At 43.1% G+C, this 21871-nt stretch overlaps 1 protein-coding gene and 1 long non-coding RNA gene across 7 annotated transcripts in view; one reads left to right on the top strand and one right to left on the bottom strand.

The window, feature by feature from the left end:
• Window positions 1-16: 16 nt before the first annotated feature.
• On the bottom strand, window positions 17-12770 carry RFXAP (regulatory factor X associated protein). Of its 4 annotated transcripts, XR_012128134.1 has the most exons (4): window positions 11748-12770; window positions 7914-8021; window positions 1519-1587; window positions 17-889 (listed from the first exon to the last, which is right to left on the bottom strand). XR_012128134.1 is itself a non-coding variant. In XM_073229416.1 (3 exons), the coding sequence occupies exons 1-3, from the start codon at window positions 12624-12626 to the stop codon at window positions 1582-1584; spliced, it is 993 nt and encodes a 330-aa protein (XP_073085517.1). In that variant the 5' UTR covers window positions 12627-12770; the 3' UTR covers window positions 1407-1581. The 4 variants fall into 4 exon arrangements, 3 of the variants coding, with proteins under 3 accessions (XP_073085517.1, XP_017505605.3, XP_073085501.1); XM_073229416.1 differs by lacking the exon at window positions 17-889 and having other exon boundaries at window positions 1407-1587; XM_017650116.3 differs by lacking the exons at window positions 17-889; window positions 1519-1587 and adding an exon at window positions 4551-5960.
• Window positions 12771-12821: 51 nt separating this feature from the next.
• LOC118971305 (uncharacterized) overlaps window positions 12822-21871 on the top strand; it is a 37998-nt gene continuing 28948 nt past the window's right edge. For all 3 annotated transcript variants that reach the window (XR_012128140.1, XR_012128139.1, XR_005059682.2), the window contains exons 1-2: window positions 12822-12958; window positions 14898-15017. This is a non-coding gene — a long non-coding RNA (uncharacterized lncRNA). The remainder of the gene's footprint in view (window positions 12959-14897; window positions 15018-21871) is intronic.

Raw genomic sequence — 21871 nt, 5'->3', positions numbered from 1 at the left:
ACTATACTTAATTTATTTTCAAAATGTGAATTTGGAAAAAGACAAGAAGCATAGGGAATGCTGATGTTGCAACATCAAGTTAGGAGCAGAGAAGGAAACCCAAATTCTGTAACTTTATCTCTGCAAGATCTCTGAGGGTTCCGCTATTGGTATGCATCTGACGAAATACCGTGTACGGCCTCAGAAACACTGCTGTCGTCTGAAAAGCAATGCTAAATGGAGTAATTAGGAATTCAGTGTGGCATTTACATCAAAAATTACTCATTCCTGCAATGTGTTATTTGGAGATAATGTTTGCAAATGATAGGCTAAATTCTGTCTAATCTTATCATTTAGAAAGATAAAAACTAAAAATCATAAATTACCCCTGATGTTTAACGACAAGATGTTTGTGGGGAGAGGCTGAGGGGTAGAGGCCAGAAGACTTTCTCTGCAGGCCAGACAGGACACGCCTCCAGCTCTGCAGCCCGCCTCTTTGTGCGTCTGCACCCAGCGAAGTGAGCTGTGCGGCAGCGCCTGTAGCGGGTGGTGCGGCTGCCGCTCCTGCGCTGATCGGTAGGCCGGCTCCACGTGCTCTGCCAGCAGGGCACCCCCTTAGGGGGCTGTGCTCAGGTGCCCTCACCCCGGCGTGTGGGAAGGCTCGCCCTGGGCAGCGCCCGCCTCTCATGAACCCCAGGGGCTCCTCACAGCTGGCAGCAAGGCGGCACCAGGCTGTGAGGACTCCTGGTCCTGCCACCAGTGTGGGGCCCCTGCTGCCTCAGCCCCCCAGTGTCTGACCTTCGGCTTCCAGTTGGAGAGGAGTTCGGGGCCTGGTGCCCAGCTGGCCCAAAAGCCTCTCCCTCTGAACTGGGCACCTGAGGGCTGCTGTGTGTCTCCATTTGGCAGCCATCTAAAGAAATGAATTAGAGCCCTGTGAGTGACATGGGGGACTTCTACATGGAACTGTGCAAGATAGGAATATACTGCATGTATAACGTGCCATTTTTATATAAATGTAAGACAGTTGCTAAATGTAAATGTGTGTGTGTTTACATAAAATTATAGAAAAAAATCAGGATACACGCTGGGTTGTTGATAGAGGTTCCCTAGAAGTTGGGTGGTGCATGGAAGAGAGGGGGGGAACCAAATAAAGCAGCAATGGGGTAACCTGAACAAAATCTCTCAGCATACACAACAGGATTACGTTGGGGTGCCTCTGTAAAATGGTGTGAGCACAGAGACGCTTCTTAAAAGGTTAGCATGTATTAAAGTGCCACCATGTTTGAAAATAGGCATTGAAAAGTGTCAGCTCCTGTAACATTCCACTGTGGAGCGAGCCTTTTTTTGGAGACAGAAGATTGAACTAGCACACGTGACAGTACTTTCTAAATATATAGGGTTGGTGTAAATATTTGTCTTTTAACACATTTCAAAACTCAAGGCTTAACGCCCAAAGGCTTTATTCTCACAGCTCGATTGTCGTGTATCCATTGTCAAGTGCACAGGAAATGTTCAAATGAGCAACTTGGAATCACAGACCTGGATTGAAGTCCAGTAGCTGTGCGGTGTCGAGCAGGCGGCGTAGCCTTTGCAGGCCCACTTCTATATCTGCAAAATAACAGTTCTGCATATATTACGGGACTGTGGTGAAGAGCACGTAGGCAGGCAGAATCGTTTTGAAAATTTTAAAGGGCTAGAAAATGGAAAATCATTTTGTCTGTTGCCTTTGGGTCACGCTTTCTTCATGAACCTCCAGTAAGGAAGCCTACACTCAGGCCTGGCAGTGGGTGATAAGGAACTCCCGGGGGAAATGGCAAATAAGTGCTACACATACAAATATAAAGATTCATTAGCAAAAACATATTTCTTCCTATAAACAAATGGGAAACAAAGGAAAAAGCATAAACTGTCAACTTTTCTCAATTTGTAACAAGATTTCAGTCTGTAATAAGAAAGCATTTTGGAAAGGTCATATGTGCATGGCAGCAACTCAAGCAGTACAAGCGATCGTTTTGATAAAAGACTCCCAGCCACTGAACCCCCTCCGCCCCCTTCCCCATGTGCCCCAATTTTCCTTCATGGAAGCAACTTCCCCTTTTGTACGCAAGCATGGATGTGTATGTGAGTATGTCCGTATATGTAATTTTTGGTGACATTAGATGTGACCCTTTGTTATTTGCCTATTCATAACTCTGTCACCATAGTGCACTTGGCCAGGACTGCGGTTGACGGACGTGCCTCTTGAGGCCATGCGGCTGGGTGTCTCCCTTCTCCACGGTAGTTTGGATCAACTGCTGCTGAAGCAAAACATTTGACAGTTTCCTTTCCCTTCCTTTCATTATCACTTTCACAAGTTTCGGCAGTTCTGTCAGCTGCTGATTAGCCAAAGTAAATCACTCCTGGTTTCTCCAAGGTGAGCCCTCCCTGAGGGACTTTTCTGTCATTAAATTCTTGTTTATTCAGTCCCTCCAAACCAGGTCTTCAAAAGGAAGGTGGGCGTGGTTTTGTACACGGGGACTTGAAGGGGCTGGACTCATCGGTGCACATGAGCTAGACTGTCGTAAGCCTGGGGCAGGCCTAATGCCCTGCGATGAGGCCGCCGCCCCGAGGTAGCTGCCCACCTCGTGCTCTCCGTCCCGCACACGCCGTCCATCTCACTGCAACTCCCCGTCGGCCGCATTTCTCATCTGCTCAGCCGTGACTCTGTATTCTACGAAGTACTCTCCCAGGAGTATCTCAGTTTCCTCATCCTCTTCTGCTAAATGAACCTGAGATGGAGCCGAGTGTAGCCCTCCTACAGCCACGGCTGGCTGAGCCCCGCGGAAGGGTGTCACGCGGCTGCAGATGGTCACCAGATTCTCAGTTTCCGGTAGGCCAAATGTTTAATGTCGCTCGTCGGTCCTTTTGCCTAGGGCATCATTTAGGATATAGGTTGGGCTGAATGTAGCAGAATCATAAGAACCACGGCAGACACAAGATACCCCACTTCTCCTTCACACAGTACTCCAGCAATGAGGACGGTGGGTCTGCTTCTGGGGGCGCTTAAAGGAGAGTTTCCTTCAGTCTTGTCCCACCTTCCCCAGGGAGTGACCCCCATTGGCCTAGAGGGTCTGCTGCTTTGTCCACACCCCAGGCAGTGGGAGGGAGGGTGGGGAAATGGGCTGCCTGCTCCCTTTTCCAGGGCACCGTCTGGGAGTTGGACCCATCATTTCTGCTCAGATCCCATGGGCCTGACCCTACAGGGCCACCCCCAGCTGAAAGGGCAGCTGACAAATAGTCTTCGAAAAAAACTCAAAATTTGAACTACAAAATATATACTGAAAAGTGCAAAAATCATAAATACACAGCTTGCTGAGGTTTCACTAACAAACACACATGTAACAGCACCGTGAAGAGTATTACAAGACCCCCAAAGCCTCTCCCTATCTCCTTATGCTCTTCCCACCCTCCCAAGGGGAACTGCTCCTGATACAGTGACAGGAGTCTCACCTGCATGTGTACTTCATATAAATGGCATCATCCACCTATCAGCTGTGTCTGGATTCCTGGGCGTGCTACCGCGTGAATCGGCTATACTGCTGTGTGGCCATGCCCCCCCCCATGAAGGAAGGGATCAAGGCTATCGGGGACTGTTAGCAGGCTCCTAGCGACCAGCCAGCCCTCCCAAGGACTTCAACATGTCTTCCTAGCTTTTCCCTTTTTCTGAAAGCCTCTTATCAACAGCCCCACTCCCTATGAGCAGATGACTTCTCTTCTGACTTTGCTGAAAAATGGAAACTGTGGATTCCTTGATGTTCTTATTCCTACAAATATACCCCCTCTGTACTTATTATACCTCTTTTCCTCTGGCCTCATATGAATTTCCACAGCATCCCTTTGGCCGTATCTGTTAAAGCAGTCACAGGGCCTGCTCAGATTCAAGGGTGTAGAGAAATAAAATCCAGTTTTTAATGGGACACATTGCCTAAGAGTGTGAGCACGTGTGGTGGGACATCCTGCTGTGACCATCTTCGGGAAGTACACACCCAGCCTGAAAGCATTTGCACAGCTATTTAAAGCCACAGTATAGTAATCATATATAAAACTGAGAGAAATAATAATAAATTGTTTAAAGCCACTAAATTTTGGAGTTACCAGCTTGCCCACTGCCTCAAGAAGGCTGCCTAGCAAACCACCCCAGATCCCTGTGGCTCACAATCCTGGCATTCTTAATTGCTCACAAGTCTGCAGGTCACTGGGTGGCCTGTCCATTGGCACCAGCCTGGACTGACCTCCGCTGGGACTAAGTGTGTCTGCGCTCTGCTACTTACTACACAGAGTAAGTTCACCCCCTTTCTCTTAACTCAGCTCTCACTGGCCTATACTTTCCCTCCTTTCCCATTCCTCCTATTCCATTTGAGAAGAATAAGCTGATTTTTACACCATGAATGTTAACTTATACTCGAGGGATTCGGTAAAGCTCCTAACACCAGGAGCAAGAGAACTAACAGCTAATAACATGCACATGAATTCCTCTGCATCCAGTGTGAAACAGCTGAAGGGCAGAGTAAGTGAATCGGACAACTCCAAGGTCAAGAAATGGACTTTAATGAATAATTTTGATAGAAGCGTTTTTGCACAGATATGTAGGTATAAAACACATACAAAAATAAACAAAGATTCTTTCTCCTTACATACGTTTCAGAAGCGTGACTAAGTTTGACCTGCTACATAGTTCAGAGCTTAAATCTGGAAACAGACTCTTGCAGTTAAACTGGAGGCATGTGCTTACTGTCCTAACACTGGCAATGTGCTCTTGACCTTTGATTTGTTGCTCTTACTGGTAGGTTTACCTTGTACATTTTCCTGGGAAAATATACATGAAAAAAAGTATCCAGATTACCCATCATTCTTCAAACATTACTTAGAAAGAACACAGTCTTAAAATAGCTCAGTTGTGAAAAACACTGACAGCATGCTGGAGTGTCATTCTTATTTTCAGGATCTTTTTGAAAAAGAGAAGAGCATAAGAAGAAAAACTCTGTCTTGACATTGGAGGGATGAGATACATCCACACAGGCCCCAAGTCCAATGCACAAGATGTGTGCTTTAAAAGACGTCAGCATGGAGGGGAATGCGAACAGAGAAGCCAACTTGAGGACACACGTTTGTTCCAGTGCCCCAAGTTTGACCAGCACAACTCTGATAAGAATGCACATCCTAACTGCAGATATTTAACAATGACCACTTTCCTTACACATACAACATGCCTGCCCCCTGGACAGCTCCAGCCTTCACTGCCAAGGAACAGCATCACAAGAGCCCGGTCCAGGTGCCCCAGCACATTACATTGTCGCAGTAGCTGTCACGGTTTCACAGGGGGCGGGAGGGGTGTATCGCTGGCATTGTGCTATAGTTGCGTGGGACCATTCCAGACACGCTGAGCATTTAGCATTCCTGGCCCATTCATTAAAAACCCCCAGTTTTCAAGGGCACTGTGACAGCCAAACACATACCCATACATTTCCAACTGCCCATTGACAGAAGCACTGAGCTAAATGATGCCCGGCTAACATCTATTAACTTGGGGACTCCCACAGAAAGAAACTGCTTCATTACCTTCAGCAACAATGACTGAAGAATGTCTCAATGGCTTAAACTTTCTTTAAAAAAGCATGGTAATTAAAAGGTTTTTGGGAAAGATAAGCTGATTTCTTCAAATTCCTGGTCATCTGAAAGGATAAGGTGCACAAAGTGTAATAATACTTATTTATCCTCAAATGCACACATATATTTACAGGAAAATGTTTATGTCCTACTGGCATGCCGTACCACCATCGTTAGGATAAGATACGTCCCAAAGGCCCACATGGAGATCCTGGTAGGTCCCCTCACACTGATGTCCCTGGGAACTGCTGCTGTCTTTGCTCCAAAACTTGCTGATTTAATAGTTGTTGCTGTTTCTGTAAAAACTGCACCACTTCTGGACTTCTTAGCAATGACTTAAAAAGGAAAAATGTGTTTGTCAACAGCATTCTTCTTACGGGATTAGATTGTATTCATGCTCTGAAATTACTCTGTGTCCCTGCACAAGACAGAAAATGCTTACAAAACAAAATGTGCCTGAATTCAATTCACATCTGCGCCTGACGCACTGCAATGAAACTGCAAACTAGTAACAGTACAGTATCATGTCACATACCAAAATACTACAACCTACACATAAAGGATGAAGTGACCTTACTGTTGACTCTGCACACAGAGGCAGTGCTTACGTGCTATGCCAGCATGTACACTCTCTGTGGAGCGTAAGAGCGAAGGAACAGGAACAGCGCTGGCCCAGGATCACAGCAAGAAACAAAGGGAAATGCAAAGGGGCCTCATGTGAAAATGGCCGTTGAATGCCAGTTTGCAAATACATTTAAGACTAAAACTGGAATTTAGCTTTTTTCAACTAGCTTACTAAGTCTTTCTGAAGAAATTTAAAAATGTGTGTATGTGTATAGGTACATGTGTGTATATACAGGTATACATGTATTAATAATAGTAAGCACATTGCCAAAATTTCAGAGAAGAATAGAATTGCTCTAAAACAATCAGTACCATTTTGTACACTTAACATTTTTAAAATAGTTGTAATCATATAATAAATATAACAGACTAAGGTTAATATCTTTTTATTACAATGAAATACATGCATAAATTGATATAGAAAAAAAACCTTGGCCCCAATGAATTGAAAAAAACAAACTGAATGAAGTGGAAATACTATCATTAAATACTGATTTCAAAATTTAACATTATAGCATAGTACGTTTTCTATTGATTAAATAGTTTTGTTTAAAACTTTCTTATAAAGACTCTCAACATTCTATTAAGTAAACATGCAACAGTCTACAAGCTGTTCTGAGGCTGTGGAACTCTAGGCTGTTTACTATTTTACTATTCGTGATCAATACATTTCTGGCAACATCCTTATGCTGAACTTTACCTTATTTAGGATTTATTTCCTGTGAATGTGTTCACAGTAAGTATAACTTCTGAGTCAGAGAGACCCCTGACACGTCACGCCCACCGCTTTCTCTAGAAGTGTCTTGCCGACCATCACCAGAACCGGAGCGTGCATTTCTGGAGCCCTCAACCTTGTGTGTGTGACACTTGAAGTTTTCACTTTATTGTATTGTTTCTTGTGTGATTTTTACTGATACTGAATACATTTCCATATTATTTAATGGTAGGATTTCTGCTTTCTTTTCCTGTTTATGTCATTTACAATGTATTGAGGCCAGCTTTTTCCTCATTAATTTATATGAATATTTCATGTAATAAAAATGTCAACCACATTAGTCTTCTAAATTTATTGTATTTTTCCCATATGCTATTTTGAGGTTTATATTTTTGTTTTTATTGGTTTTGGCTATTCATTTTTATGTAGTCAAATTTTTATTTTCCTTGCAATTTTTGTCCATTTCTCTTAAGCCAGAAATTCTCGCTCCAGATTTTTGAGATGAAGTCCCAATTCTGTTTTTTTTATTTAAAAAATCTTTAACATACCAGGAATTTATTTTGATAGTATGATGCAATGAACTAAATTCATTTTTGTCTTCAAATTATAACCCATTTATTCCAGTACTTATTGAATAACCTCTCCTTTTCTGATTGAATTCTGATGCCTTCTAATTTATAATAGAGATCCTTATTAAATATTGCTCTAATTGTACCTCAATACTACTAAAACATTAGTCCTTAAAAGTCTTTCAAAATCCCCTCTTCTGCATATATTCACAATTCCATCAAAGCAGACAGGGAATTAGGAGATTCCAGCATGTACTGTCAGAAGTAAAATTCAATTCTGATGGGATTAACACATTTTAACAGCTTAAAAAATCTGAACAGTTCCATTTATAACAAACAACTTTCATTACTAGATTTTTAACTACTTTACAGATACTTACCAGTCGTTTTTGATTTAACACTTGTTCTAGAAGAGTAGGTCTTGCAGGACGATCCCCAAAAGATCCTGTTCTTGGTTTAACAATGGAGAGTATGTTATCTGGACTTTCCTAGGGTAAATGATAAAAATGCAAATAGGATTAAAAGTTAACGTAATAAAATAATCCACGATTATAGGCACTGCGATGATGGAATGAACTGGCAGGCCTCCTTCTCCATTCCCTGTGGGACTTTGGCAAAGTCCCTCCCAGGCCAAGCGTTGGCAGCTACTGTTACATAATATCTGTGACGCCTCCCTCCCTCTCTTCCAGGACTTCCGACTTGGGAACTTCAGTCTCTTGGTCAATAGTGGGGCAGAGGTGTGGGGAGAAAAGCAGAGACATACGTGTGAGCTGTTTTCAGCATTACAAAAAAATGCCAAGTGAAAACTGAGCATTCTCTTCAGATAAAGCTATCTAGGACAAAGTCTATCTGCCTTCGGATGGAATATATGAGCTCAAAGGCAATTTAATATCGCTAATGAGACCCCCTGATAGTTTTTTGCCTAACTAACAAAAAAAAGGGGGCAGTAAAATATTATTTAAATAAGCAACAAAGTGGCTTTGAAAGGACTGGAAAGCCCTGGTGTAAATCATCTCCTGTCACTGGTATAGGCCACATAGGTTAAGTCCTAAAATGATACCAAACTCTACTTACCCAAACAAAATTTGCAGCATTTACTACCAAATATGTATCCCCACTTACCTGATAGAATCTTGAATACTTATCATTTTCCTGACATAACAAAATTATTATTCTAGCTAATTAAAACACTCTTGCAAAACCATAATACCAACCACATCCAAGGATTCCAAGCAAATATAAAAGGAGAACTGTTTTACCCGGAAGCCTTATGTGAATTTATTCTAACCTCTTTGCTCTTCATTTAGGTTATTATCAGAGCTGATTTTTCCCTTGGCTCTGCTCTCTGCTGGCCTCTGGGCTGTCTATCAGAAGATTCCTTTATCTCTTTCATTATGAGAAGTTTATCATTAAATTGAATCCCTAAACATTTTAGGCCTCTACATGTAACAGACTTTAAAAATAGGATTCAAATACTTGGAGAAAACAAAAATCACTTCTTCCTCTCTCGCCCTCCATGGGATTAACTACTTACGGGACTGTTTCATTTGTATGTGCACAAGAAATGGGATGCTGAGACTGACCTGATGGCAAAGTACCCTTTATTCTCACAACACCGGACAAAGCAGATTCACAATGCCAGTATTACAATTCATAGCAGCTTGTAGTATAGTAATCATAAGTTATCTAGTCCAAACTTCTATAAATGTTGGGAGCTGACTTTTCAAAATTTTTCAATGCTTTTTATTCTAAGGAGTGTATCAACTTTTGAGGCACACCATTTGGTTTTGAATAACTCCAATATTTGGATAGCTTTTCCTGAAGTTGAGCTGAAATAGTATCCCTTGTTATTTCACCTAAGGGTCCTAGTTACTTCAGAACTATGCAAAAATAAATCTGCTTCTTCCAAATGACAGCCTTTTAGATATTTAATGCTAATAATCAATCCCCAGGTCAATTCTTTTATCCCTAGTTCCTTTATGCATCTCTCATGCAGCACAATTTTTAGATATATAGACTAAATATTACATACATCTGTTCCTTATTTAATTAGATTTGCATAAGAAATACTGATTCTAAATAATTTTCAATCTTGCTGTTTACACTATGACAGATGCCCATCACCACCTACCAGTCCTACAAAATTATCCCCTAAGGAGTCTCTACATCTACAGGGCATTGACTTGAAGCCCCATCATCAGAACTGGAGCACCCTTGACTTCCTCATTAGAACCGTTCATTTGAAGGCTCCAAACCTAAGTCCCACAGCCCAGCACTCAATACCATACAAAAACTGGCTTCAACTCTTTCCACATTTTTCTCTCCTGACTTTTCTGCAGAAGTATTCCACATCAGCTAGAATGGCCCCCCTTGCCGTCTCCCCACGTCTCTCCCCAGTTCCCTTTCTTTGCGAAGACGCGCTTCTCTTTCTTTTACCCACTACAGTCCTAGGGACGTAGCGCTGGGTGAGAGCAGAGGCTCTGCAGTCGGACTGCTTGGGTTTGAGCACCTGCTGGCTGTCTGACGTGGCCGAGTCACTTAACTTCTATGCCTCACTTTCCACATATGTCAAATATAGTGCCTACCTCATTGCTGAAGGGCAGGGCCTTCCATTTACAGCTTAGTATCTGCCTTTTTATACATTTTCGTCAAACTGTAGACATAAATGCTGGGCAGTTGCAAAAAATAAAGCAGCTATATATAGAATACTTCTTTTTTAAAGTGAAGTATATTCTCTGTAAGGAATTCTGAAGTGAATGGGTACCTTTGGAACATATGGGTAATTTCGGAACGTACAGACGGACGACCAGCCACTTCCTTTCCATTCTGTAATAAGTGAGCTGCTTATTTCCACAATGCCTTTTAACTCGGGATTTAGTAAAATATATTATTTTACAAGGATATGAATTAAGAACGTTTTAAACCTAAGATCCACAGGGGTCCTGTCCTGAACTCCATGAATGTTTATGCAAAACTGAATACCTACATATGTACATTTTTTTCAGGTAAATGGCTTCATCAGATTTTCGGAAGTCCTTTTAGCCTAAACAGATGAAGACTCAATGGGATAAAAAGGAAGAGAAGTCACTCAGACTCTAATCAGTGTGAATTAAGTGTGATATGTTGGTTGACTGTAGTATTTATAAGTATTTAGAACATACTTATAAACAATTACAAAGTCTAAAATTTTATTAATGAGACAGCTGTTAAAGTCCAGCCCAAAATCAAGAAATGCAGACTTTTAGAATACATCTGAGGATGGATGTGAGTTCTAAAAATTATTTTCTGGATCATTTTTAACAAAATTCAATTTATCTCTGTACTGAGGAATTACAGCTCTGTACTGAGGAATACACAAAGGATGAAATAGTTGCTTATCTCTAACAACTTCAAAGTATACCAATAGTGACAACAATAATGACTAAGGTTTACTGATTTTTACCATCTGCTGGACACTGTGTGAACACCCAGTACGGGCTATCTCATATATTCACATCAACATTATGAACTAGGTACTATTTCAATACTCATTTTACAGATGAGGAGGCTGAAGCTTAAAAGGGTTTTGAGAACCTGTTCGAGACCAGACAGAAAATGATGGAATGAAGATTTACAACCAGAGTCCAACTCCAGAGTGCTGGCTTTAGCCTTCAAGACACTTCAAAATCAAACAATCAAAAAATCATCTAAGACTTATACTCTGTTATTCAATTTTTTTTTTTCTCTCGGGGTACTCAGAAAAAGGGTAGCGAGGCCAGGGTGTTAAGAACAAGGTATTCTGTGTTACTGAGGATAGGGTACTAAGCATGGAGGTGCTGAGAACAGTGCATTCAGTATAAAAGCACCGGGAACAGGGTACTAAGAACGGGGTAGAGAAAAACAAATTAACCTTCTTCTCCTAAGTAGCACTTTCACGTAGGTCCCTAAGTCCGCCCGCCCCTTCAGTGATGCGCCAGGTCAGTCATTTCCTATCTATCCCTCCAGCCCACACCCCACTTCTTTGCAGTGACAGCTCTGCTGACGTCACATCACTCGCTGACGCTTATTCATCACGAGGATGGGACACAAGTGCCAGGGCTTTGCGCGCGTTCGCACAGGCTAACCCGGGGAGAGCATTCGCCGCCTTTCTGCCCCCCCGGCCGGCCACGGCGACCCGGCCCGTCTGGGGGCCTCCTTCCGCTCCCCCCCCCGCACCCCCGGCCGAGGCCGGGTACCTCCAGCTTGACGTTCCCCGCGCCGCCGGCCGGCGCGGCGCCCCCGCAGCTCTGGGCCTGGTCGCTCTTCTTCTTCTTGTACTTGTCCTTGTACATCTTGTTGCGGTGTTTCTTGCACATCCACGGCTTGCGCTGCTTGGCCACCTGGCTCGTGGTCTCGCGGCAGCCCTCGTAAGTGCACGTCTTGCTCACGCAGCCCCCGCCGCCGCCCCGCCGCCGGGCTGCCCCGGGGCCGCCCTCGCCCCCCGACAGCAGCCCCTCGTCCTCCGGGTCCTCGAGGCTGGCCGCGCTCTCGCCCCCGCCCGGGCCGTCCGCGGCGTCCAGCAGGTCGGCCTCGTCCTCCGCCGCCTCCTCGCCGCCGGCCGCCGCCCCTTCGCACAGGCAGCCCGGGGCCCCGGCCGCGCCGGCGCCGCCCCCGAGGGCCGCAGGCTCACCGGGCCCGCCGCAGGGCCGCATCACCAGCAGGGCGAACTGCGGGGCGGCGGCCGCGGGGAGGGGCGCGCCGCTAGCGCCCGGCCCCGCGCCCTCGGCGGCACCCTGCACCTCCGTGCTGCTCAGGCCCGGAGGGGCCCGCGACCCCGGCGCCCCTAACACCGCCCGCCCTCGGTGACGCCAGAGGTATAGGCGCGAGCTCCGCGGAGACACCCGAGCGCGCATGCGCGGCGCCAGCCCGCGCATGAGCGTTGCCACGCCCGGGGTCTTTCCGGAAACCCGGCGGCCCGGAGGGGCAGGGCTGAGCGGCCGCCGGAGGCACTGGCTGCGCATGTGCGGCTCGGCGCCTGGGGTGGTGCTGAGCGCGCGGGCGCTGCGGCAGCCTGGACGGTGTGTGCGGCTTCTGTGTCCCTCTCGGCGCACCTGCTGGAAAATGCTCCCAAACATCCCAAAGCGCTTTTGACCGGGCTCCACAGTGTAAACTGAGACTGTTTCCGGCCAGTCTTATGACTTGTGGCATTAGGGCGCAAATCATGACGGTGTTTCGCCTCAAACTGCCTGAACCGGGAGATGTTCAGCTGGCGTGTGGTGGTGTCACGACCCGGCACCACCAGTCAGACGTCTACGCAGGCAAAGCGGCCTGTGAAAATGGTGCCCTGAGTGGACCAGGCCTTGGGGTATTTGCGTGGAGAACTGAAATCTACTCTTGACAGACTTTTCTCTCTTGGAAACGTATTTATTTGATTTTCAAAACTGGGCCCTTTGCTATGCCCTCTAAGGTAAGTCTTAAATAACGTTTCCATTAAATACAATGAGAATGTGTGAGAGGGAACACTGAACGATAAACATTCCAGAAACCGTGAAGGATCCATAATTTCTACAGTTGTTGCACTAAATCTTGACTTAGCCGAATCTCAGGGGGAACAGATCCTGCCATGTCCTGAACAAAATTGTCAGGCAGATGTGCTCGTTCCGCTTACTCCTTCCTCTCCCAGTCAGGTTTCCCATGTCACCTATTAGAATGGAAAGCAATGACCATTCATTCACATTAAGGGGCGGGGGATGTTGGCGTGCGGTAGACCGCCAGCTACATTTTAAAGAGAGGCACGGTGGAAGGGAGAAATTTTGGGGTTAGACACACTTGAGGGCACCATCCTGTGTGACCAGGGCCAGGGACAGCCCCTCTCTGAGCTGCTGTTTTCTCATTGGTAAAATGGGCAGTCCAGTCCATGGTATTCTGGAAACGGTTGATGAAAGCCAGTTGTTAAAAACTCAGAAATTTCATAAACTGGAAGTTAAACACTGCTCTTATTAAAAATTAAATTACATAAACTTAGAATTATGTTAAAAACAGAGGTTAAATTAAAAACTCATCACTTGGTAATTGTTTTCCTATGTCTAACTATTCACATTATTTATAAGATTATTTGTGTCTACTGTATCCATATAGGGAAATATCAAAATTTCAGCCAAGAAATTGCTTACATCATTAAAGAACAAGTGATATGCTGGCATACTCTTCATCGTTTCACTTCCTTCTTGCCTGTTAGGATAAGCAGCGTTCATGTCAGAACTACACCCTACGTCAATCACAACAACTTCCTGGCTGCGTCTCCCTGCCACAAATGAAGAGTTCTGGCTCCTGGGGCTCCTACTTTGTCCCACTGTTAGCAAGACAGCTTCAGCAAATCTCTCGCCTTCCTAAGGAAGATTCAGGCAGCCCCTGTTATTGCCCGAACTCCAGGGTATACATGTACAATTTCTCCAAACTGTTATTTCTAAGCTCAACACATGTATCTTGAAAAGTGCAAGCAGAGAAACTCACAGTTCACCTGTTACTCCCTTCAGAGAAATCCTCTTTCTCTTCAGTCTCTTTCACTTGGGGCCCTCTCAGTTTCTTATGTGAAAATGGGAGCTGACAGTGGGTGATGGGTCTCAGGTTTGGGACACTCTGTTGTCCTGTCACCTGGCACCGAAGTGTGGGCTCTTACCACCTGTTGTTTCCATCTTTGGGGACTCACTGGCAACGGCAACAGAAAGGGAAGTAGTTGTGATTTGGAAGTCAGAGCTTGTGTCACTTAGATTGTCCGTATACTTTTCTCATGGCCTATTAATTTCTCATTTGTTCCTGCCACTTGTCACACAGGAGGCTCCATGCTAAGTCACCCCTCCATCAACCTGTTTGTGTACTGTTCATCACTACCACATTCCCAATTCCTTCAGTTTATGTTACTATCGCTGTTACCAAATCTGTGCAAACAGGTCTCCATGAGTTGCACTAAAGGAGAGAGAGATAGTAGTTTGGGATAATACTGAATATGGAGATGTTAAGAAAGAAAATTCACAGATGCATAATGGAGTCACTTAAATTATGGCCCCCATGTCAGTAAACCAAGAGTTAATGTCTAACTTAACTTCAGTTTCAACATTCCTTCTGGATCGTAATCTTTAACCAGCCACTCTGGAATTTCCTGGAGGCAATCTCTGGGAGACCTTCCTGTTTAGGAGGGCAACCTTGGCTAAACATCACATTCCTTGCTAATAAACTCCTTTCTTTTTTTTAGGCTGTCTTTGCCTTTAAAAAACCTTTCATTCCTATAAACTATTAGCGTTCCTGCAAACTACTGCTTGCAAGAAGGGATGCTGCCGGATTCATGAATATTTTAATAAAGCCAATTATATCTTCAAATGTACTTGATTGAGTTTTTTTTTTAACAGATCTGGTGGCAACAGTGGGATCTGAAGCCTACTGCTGATGGCATTTGGAGAGAATGAAAACCATAGGTGTGGCATCCCTTTTAAGTTGATTCTCTTTCTCACAGTTTCTGAGGGCCATTGGTAAGTTCCTCTCTGTTGAGCTCAGCTGTATTTTGTGTGTTCTAGCTCCAGCTGATTGGCTTTCCAGCCAAGGGCTAATGGGTCAGTCTAGACTGACAAAAGTTTAATGAAGAGCCAGTCCTTAGCCCTTAGTTCAGTTTGCAATTCTCCCACTGTTTGGAATCCCTTGGCCAGAGTGTCCGCATTTCCTATGTACAGGGGCTTGCTGGATTAATCCGTTCCCCAGGCCCAGTCGCAGCCTCACTTACTGGAGTCGCTGGTTCGTCCACACTGGGAAATTGCTCGTGGTGTGCACAGGGCCTCTTCTCGGCCAGTCCACAGTGACATCTACTGGTTATGGCTGGGATGTTGAGGCACATATGTTTGTCTTGTTTTGTATAAATAAAGTCTATTGCTAGTGGGGATCTCAGAGGCTAAAAAGCAGCAGAAACTGGTAGGCACAGGTAGAGAATTTAAGAGATATTCAAGGGTCATCACCTCATTCAGTGATGCCTATGTTAGGGGAAGTTATTCACAGAATAGGTTTGATTAACACTAGGTCACCTGTCAACCTCAAGAAAATTTGTGTACAGTGAGGTACACTGTAAAACATGTATGATCTCCAATCCATGGCTCATTGCTTTTAGGTATTAATTTGGTTCTGAGATATCCAAAGGCTTAGCTAATGGGGCCTATAAATTCTAAAGAGTTAAGCTCTCCAACTTCCAGCACACCCGCTTATTTCATGTCTAAAAACTGCTGGTGGAGGCTGAGATCATTGACAGAAATGGCAAAATTTTACTAAAAACAACCTAGAATTACAGCAGCCATGATGAGGAAAGTTCCAATGAGACAGGATCATTTTAAAAGTGCACTTAAAAGCAAAGCTTTCAAAATTACAAAAATACAGCTTGATTGAAAATTTCATTGCAAAAAGCTGATTAAAAAACAAAAACAAAACCCACAAGAGGTATCTAATACAAAAGACTGATGTAATTCTTACTGCTTCCCTCTGTCCTCTAACTAGATGACTAGAAAGACCATAAACAAAAGTCTTCAAAGTTAATCACCTTACAGACACCCCTGTATCTACTTTAACATCTTCCCAAATGCAAAAAATAGCTCCTCAAATGCAACCCAATTCTTTGAAAAATTAAAGTAACTGTCTTTATTTTAGAAATCTTCACAAAACCAAAATGCAGCTCTAGAGGATTTCAGAGTTCATCTGTTCCTTTACTGAACCCAAAACCTCCCCAGTTTATCTAAAAAAGGCTTATAAATTACTGGCCTTATAAATTCCATTCTCTGTCCCTTGAAGTTATAAATTTCATCATGTCTTTGAAATGTAAACACAGCCCACACTTGCCTGAGCCTGGGGAAAAAATGTTGGTGGTAGGAAAGGCCGTTGTAAAGTACAAAATGCTTGAAGACCTCTCTTCCCAGACCACAGCCTCCCCGAAGACAAATACAAATCTTCAGAAGTGATATCTTCTCCACAGATATCGATAACTATAAGGTCTCTTGTGTTTTTCTATATGTTCAAATATGTCTATAGATATGTATTGCAAATGTGTGATATTTTTCTACCTCCAGATGGTATAACTAAAATTAATTTGTAAAAGATCTCTTTAGTTGGTTTGAAGGCAAGCCCTTTGTAAGGATTGGCTATTCTAAAGCTCTCAGAAATATAGGAACTAACCCAAATGTTTTTCAAGTTCACATGATCTGAGATTGATTTTTTAATAGGTAAAAGCTAATTAAAGTTGTTGGTTTAATTAAAATAAGCATCTTTAAAAGTATCAACATTAAATATAAACATTTAGTCTTCCTAGGTGTTTGAAGAATAAAATTATGTTATCCCTTATAAAATTTGTCAACAGTAACTTGGTATGAAAAAACTTAAAAATAGGAGGCAGAGCCAAGATGGTGATGTGAGTAGGACAGTGGGAATCTCCTCCCAAAAACATATATATTTTTGAAAATACAACAAATACAACTAATCCTAAAAGAGAGACCAGAAGACACAGGATAACATCCAGACTACATCCACACCTGTGAGAACCCAGCTCCTGGAAGGGGGTAGGATACAACCCCCGCCCCGCGGGACCCGAGCACCCCTCCTCCCAGCTCCTGGCAGGAGGGGAGGAGTCAGCAGGGAGGGGGAGGGAGCCCAGGACTGCTGAACACCCAGCCCCAGCCATCCGCACCAGAGTGCAGACACAGTGCATGCTTGGGGTGCTGGATACTAGGGAAACGGACAGTAAGACCTTTGAGCAGGTCCCAAAGCCGGCGACCCTGGGACAAAGAAAAGCGAGTGCTTTTTGAATGTCTTAAAGGGACAGGGACCCCACAGCTGGACGGAAGCATCCCGGGTCACAGTCCAGCAGCTGAAAATTCCAGGGAACTCCGGGCGCACTAACCCCCTGGGCAACAGCTCTGAGACCCCTCACGGAGGTAAACAGCCAAACAGCCCCCGTCCATTACCCCTCGGGGGCCCCGCCATAGCAGAGCAGCAGCCTGAGGCTGGCCACGCCCACAGCAAGGGAGCTTCCTCCATACCAGCCGGGAAAGATACAAAGACCCAGTCTACACGCAATTGCCCAACACAAGCCACTAGGGGTCGCAGTTGTCCCAGTAAAGAAAGGCCAGGAGCTAGTGGAAAGAGGCTTGACTCTCCCAGCTGATAGATGTGTCAATAGCTCACCATTGCACCTATCAACATGAAAAGGCAAAAAAATTTGATCCAGACAAGACTAACCCAGACAGCTTCGACATCTACTACATCTTCCCCTGAGAAGGAACCTGGGGAGATAGATTTAACCAGTCTTCCTGAAAAAGAATTCAAAACAAAAGTCATAACCATGCTGATGGACTTGCAGAGAAATATGCAAGAACTAAGGAGGGACAATACAGAAATAAAACAAGCTCTGGAAGGACTTCAAAACAGAATGGACTAGATGCAAGAGACCATTAATGGACTAAAAAACAGAACAGGAACGCAGAGAAGCTGATGCAGAGAGAGATAAAAGGATCTCCAGGAATGAAAGAATTTTAAGAGAACTGTGTGACCAATCGAAACGGAGCAATATCCACATTATAGGGGTACCAGAAGAAGAAGAGAGAGAAAAAGGGATAGAAAGTGTCTTTGAAGAAATAATTGCTGAAAACTTCCCCAAACTAGGGGAGGAAATGGCTTCTCAGACCACAGAGGTACACAGAACTCCCATGACAAGGGATCCAAGGAGGGCAACACCAAGACACATAATAATTAAAATGGCAAAGATCGAAGACAAAGACAAAGTATTAAAGGCATCCTGAGAGAAAAAAAAGGTCACCTACAAAGGAAAACCCATCAGGCTATCATCAGACTTCTCAACAGAAACCCTACAGGCCAGAAGAGAGTGGCATGACATACTTAATGCAATGAAACAGAAGGGCCTCGAACCAAGACTACTGTATCCAGCACGATTATCATTTAAATATGAAGGAGGGATTAAGCAATTCCCAGACAAGCAAAAGTTGAGGGAATTTGCCTCCCACAAACCACCTCTACAGGGCATCTTACAGGGACTGCTCCAGATGGGAGCACTCCTAAAAAGAGCACAGAACAAAACACCCAACATATGAAGAAGGGAGGAGGAGGAATAAGAAGGGAGAGAAATAAAGAATCATCAGACTGTGTTTATAATAGCTCAATAAACAAGTTACGTTAGACAGTAAGATAGTAAAGAAGTTAACCTTGAACCTTTGGTAACCACAAACTTAAAGCCTGCAATGGCAATAAGTACAAATCTTTCAATAATCACCCTAAATATAAATGGACTGAATGCACCAATCAAAAGACACAGAGTGATAGAATGGATAAAAAAGCAAGACCCATCCATATGCTGCTTACAAGAGACTCACCTCAAACCCAAAGACATGCACAGACTTAAAGTCAAGGGATGGAAAAAGATATTTCATGCAAACAACAGAGAGAAAAAAGCAGGTATTGCAATACTAGTATCAGACAAAATAGACTTCAAAATAAAGAAAGTAACAAAAGATAAAGAAGGACATTTCATAATGATAAAGGGCTCAGTCCAACAAGAGGATATAACCATTATAAACATATATGCACCCAATACAGGAGCACCAACATATGTGAAACAAATACTAACAGAATTAAAGGAGGAAATAGAATGCAGTGCATTCATTCTGGGAGACTTCAACACACCACTCACTCCAAAGGACAGATCCACCAGACAGAAAATAAGTAAGGACACAGAGGCACTGAACAACACACTAGAACAGATGGACCTAATAGACATCTACAGAACTCTACATCCAAAAGCAACAGGATACACATTGTTCTCAAGTGCACATGGAACAGTCTCCAGAATAGACCACATACTAGGCCACAAAAAGAGCCTCAGTAAATTCCAAAAGATTGAAATCCCACCAACCAACTATTCAGACCACAAAGGCATAAAACTAGAAATAAATTGTACAAAGAAAACAAAAAGGCTCACAAACACATGGAGGCTTAACAACATGCTCCTAAATAATCAATGGATCAATGACCAAATCAAAATGGAGATCCAGCAATATATGGAAGCAAACGACAACAACAACACAAAGCCCCAACTACTGTGGGATACAGCAAAAGCAGTCTTAAGAGGAAAGTATATAGCAATCCACGCATATTTACAGAAGGAAGAATAATACCAAATGAATGGTCTAATGTCACAATTATCGAAATTGGAAAAAGAAGATCAAATGAGGCCTAAGGTCAGCAGAAGGAGGGACATAATAAAGATCAGAGAAGAAATAAATAAAATTGAGAAGAATAAAACAATAGCAAAAATCAATGAAACCAAGAGATGGTTCTTCGAGAAAATAAACAAAATAGATAAGCCTCTAGCCAGACTTATTAAGAGGAAAAGAGAGTCAGCACACATCAACAGAATCAGAAACAAGAAAGGAAAAATCACGATGGACCCCACAGAAATACAAAAAATTATTAGAGAGTACTATGAAAACCTATATGCTAACAAGCTGGGAAACCTAGGAGAAATGGACAAAGAGTACTATGAAAACCTATATGCTAACAAGCTGGGAAACCTAGGAGAAATGGACAACTTCCTAGAAAAATACAACCTTCCAAGACTGACCAAGGAAGAAACAGAAAATCTAAATAGACCAATTACCAGCAACGAAATTGAAGCAGTAATCAAAAAACTACCAAAGAACAAAATCCCTGGGCCAGATGGATTTACTTCAGAATTTTATCAGACATACAGAGAAGACATAATACTTATTCTCCTTAAAGTTTTCCAAAAAATAGAAGAGAAGGGAATACTCTCAAACTCATTCTATGAAGCCAACATAACCCTAATACCAAAACCAGGCAAAGACCCCACCAAAAAAGAATACTACAGACCAATATCCCTGATGAACATAGATGCAAAAATACTCAACAAAATATTAGCAAACGGAATTCAAAGATACATCCAAAGGATGATACACCATGATCAAGTGGGATTCATCCCAGGGATGCAAGGATGGTACAACATTCAAAAATCCATCAACATCATCCACCACATCAACAAAAAGAAAGACAAAAACCACATGATCATCTCCATAGATGCTGAAAGAGCATTTGATAAAATTCAACATCCATTCATGATAAAAACTCTCAACAAAATGGGTATAGAGGGCAAGTACCTCAACATAATAAAGGCCATATATGATAAACCCACAGCCAAAGTCATACTGAACAGCGAGAAGCTGAAAGCTTTTCCTCTGAGATCGGGAACCAGACAGGGATGCCCACTATCCCCACTGTTATTCAACATAGTACTGGAGGTCCTAGCCACGGCAATTAGACAAAACAAAGAAATACAAGGAATCCAGATTGGTAAAAAAGAAGTCAAACTGTCACTATTTGCAGATGACATGATATTGTACATAAGAAACTCTAAAGACTCCACTCCAAAACTGCTAGAGCTAATATCAGAATTCTGCAAAGTTGCAGGATACAAAATTAACAAACAGATATCTGTGGCTTTCCTATACACTAACAATAAACTAATAGAAAGAAAAATCAGGAAAACAATTCCATTCACAATAGCATCAAAAAGAATAAAATACCTAGGAATAAACCTAACCAAGGAAGTGAAAGACCTATACCCTGAAAACTATAAGACACTCTTAAGAGAAATTAAGGAGGTCACTAACAAATAGAAACTCATCCCATGCTCCTGACTAGGAAGAATTAATATCGTCAAAATGGCCATCCTGCCCAAAGCAACATACAGATTTGATGCAATACCTATCAAACTACCAAGAGCATTCTTACAATGAACTGGAACAAATAGTTCAAAAATTCATATGGAGACACCAAAGACCCCGAATAGCTAAAGCAATCCTGAGAAGGAAGAATAAAGTGGGGGGGATCTCACTCCCCAACTTCAAGCTCTACTACAAAGCCACAGGAATCAAGACACTTTGGTACTGGCACAAGAACAGAGCCACAGACCAATGGAACAGAATAGAGACTCCAAACATTAACCCAAACATATATGGCCAATTAATATTTGATAAAGGAGCCATGGACATACAATGGGGAAATGACAGTCTCTTCAACAGATGGTGCTGGCAAAACTGGACAGCTACATGTAAGAGAATGAAACTGGATCACTGTCTAACCCCATACACAAAAGTAAATTCGAAATGGATCAAAGACTTGAATATAAGTCATGAAACCATAAAACTCTTAGAAAAAAACATAGGCAAAAATCTCTTAGACATAAACATGAGTGACCTCTTCTTGAACATATCTCCCCGGGAAAGGGAAACAAACACAAAAATGAACAAATGGGACTATATCAAGC

Source organism: Manis javanica, chromosome 1 (assembly GCF_040802235.1).
Source record: "Manis javanica isolate MJ-LG chromosome 1, MJ_LKY, whole genome shotgun sequence".
NCBI lineage: Eukaryota > Metazoa > Chordata > Mammalia > Pholidota > Manidae > Manis > Manis javanica.
Note: the sequence above shows the minus strand (reverse complement) of the source record. Positions and strands in the feature narration are given on the sequence as shown.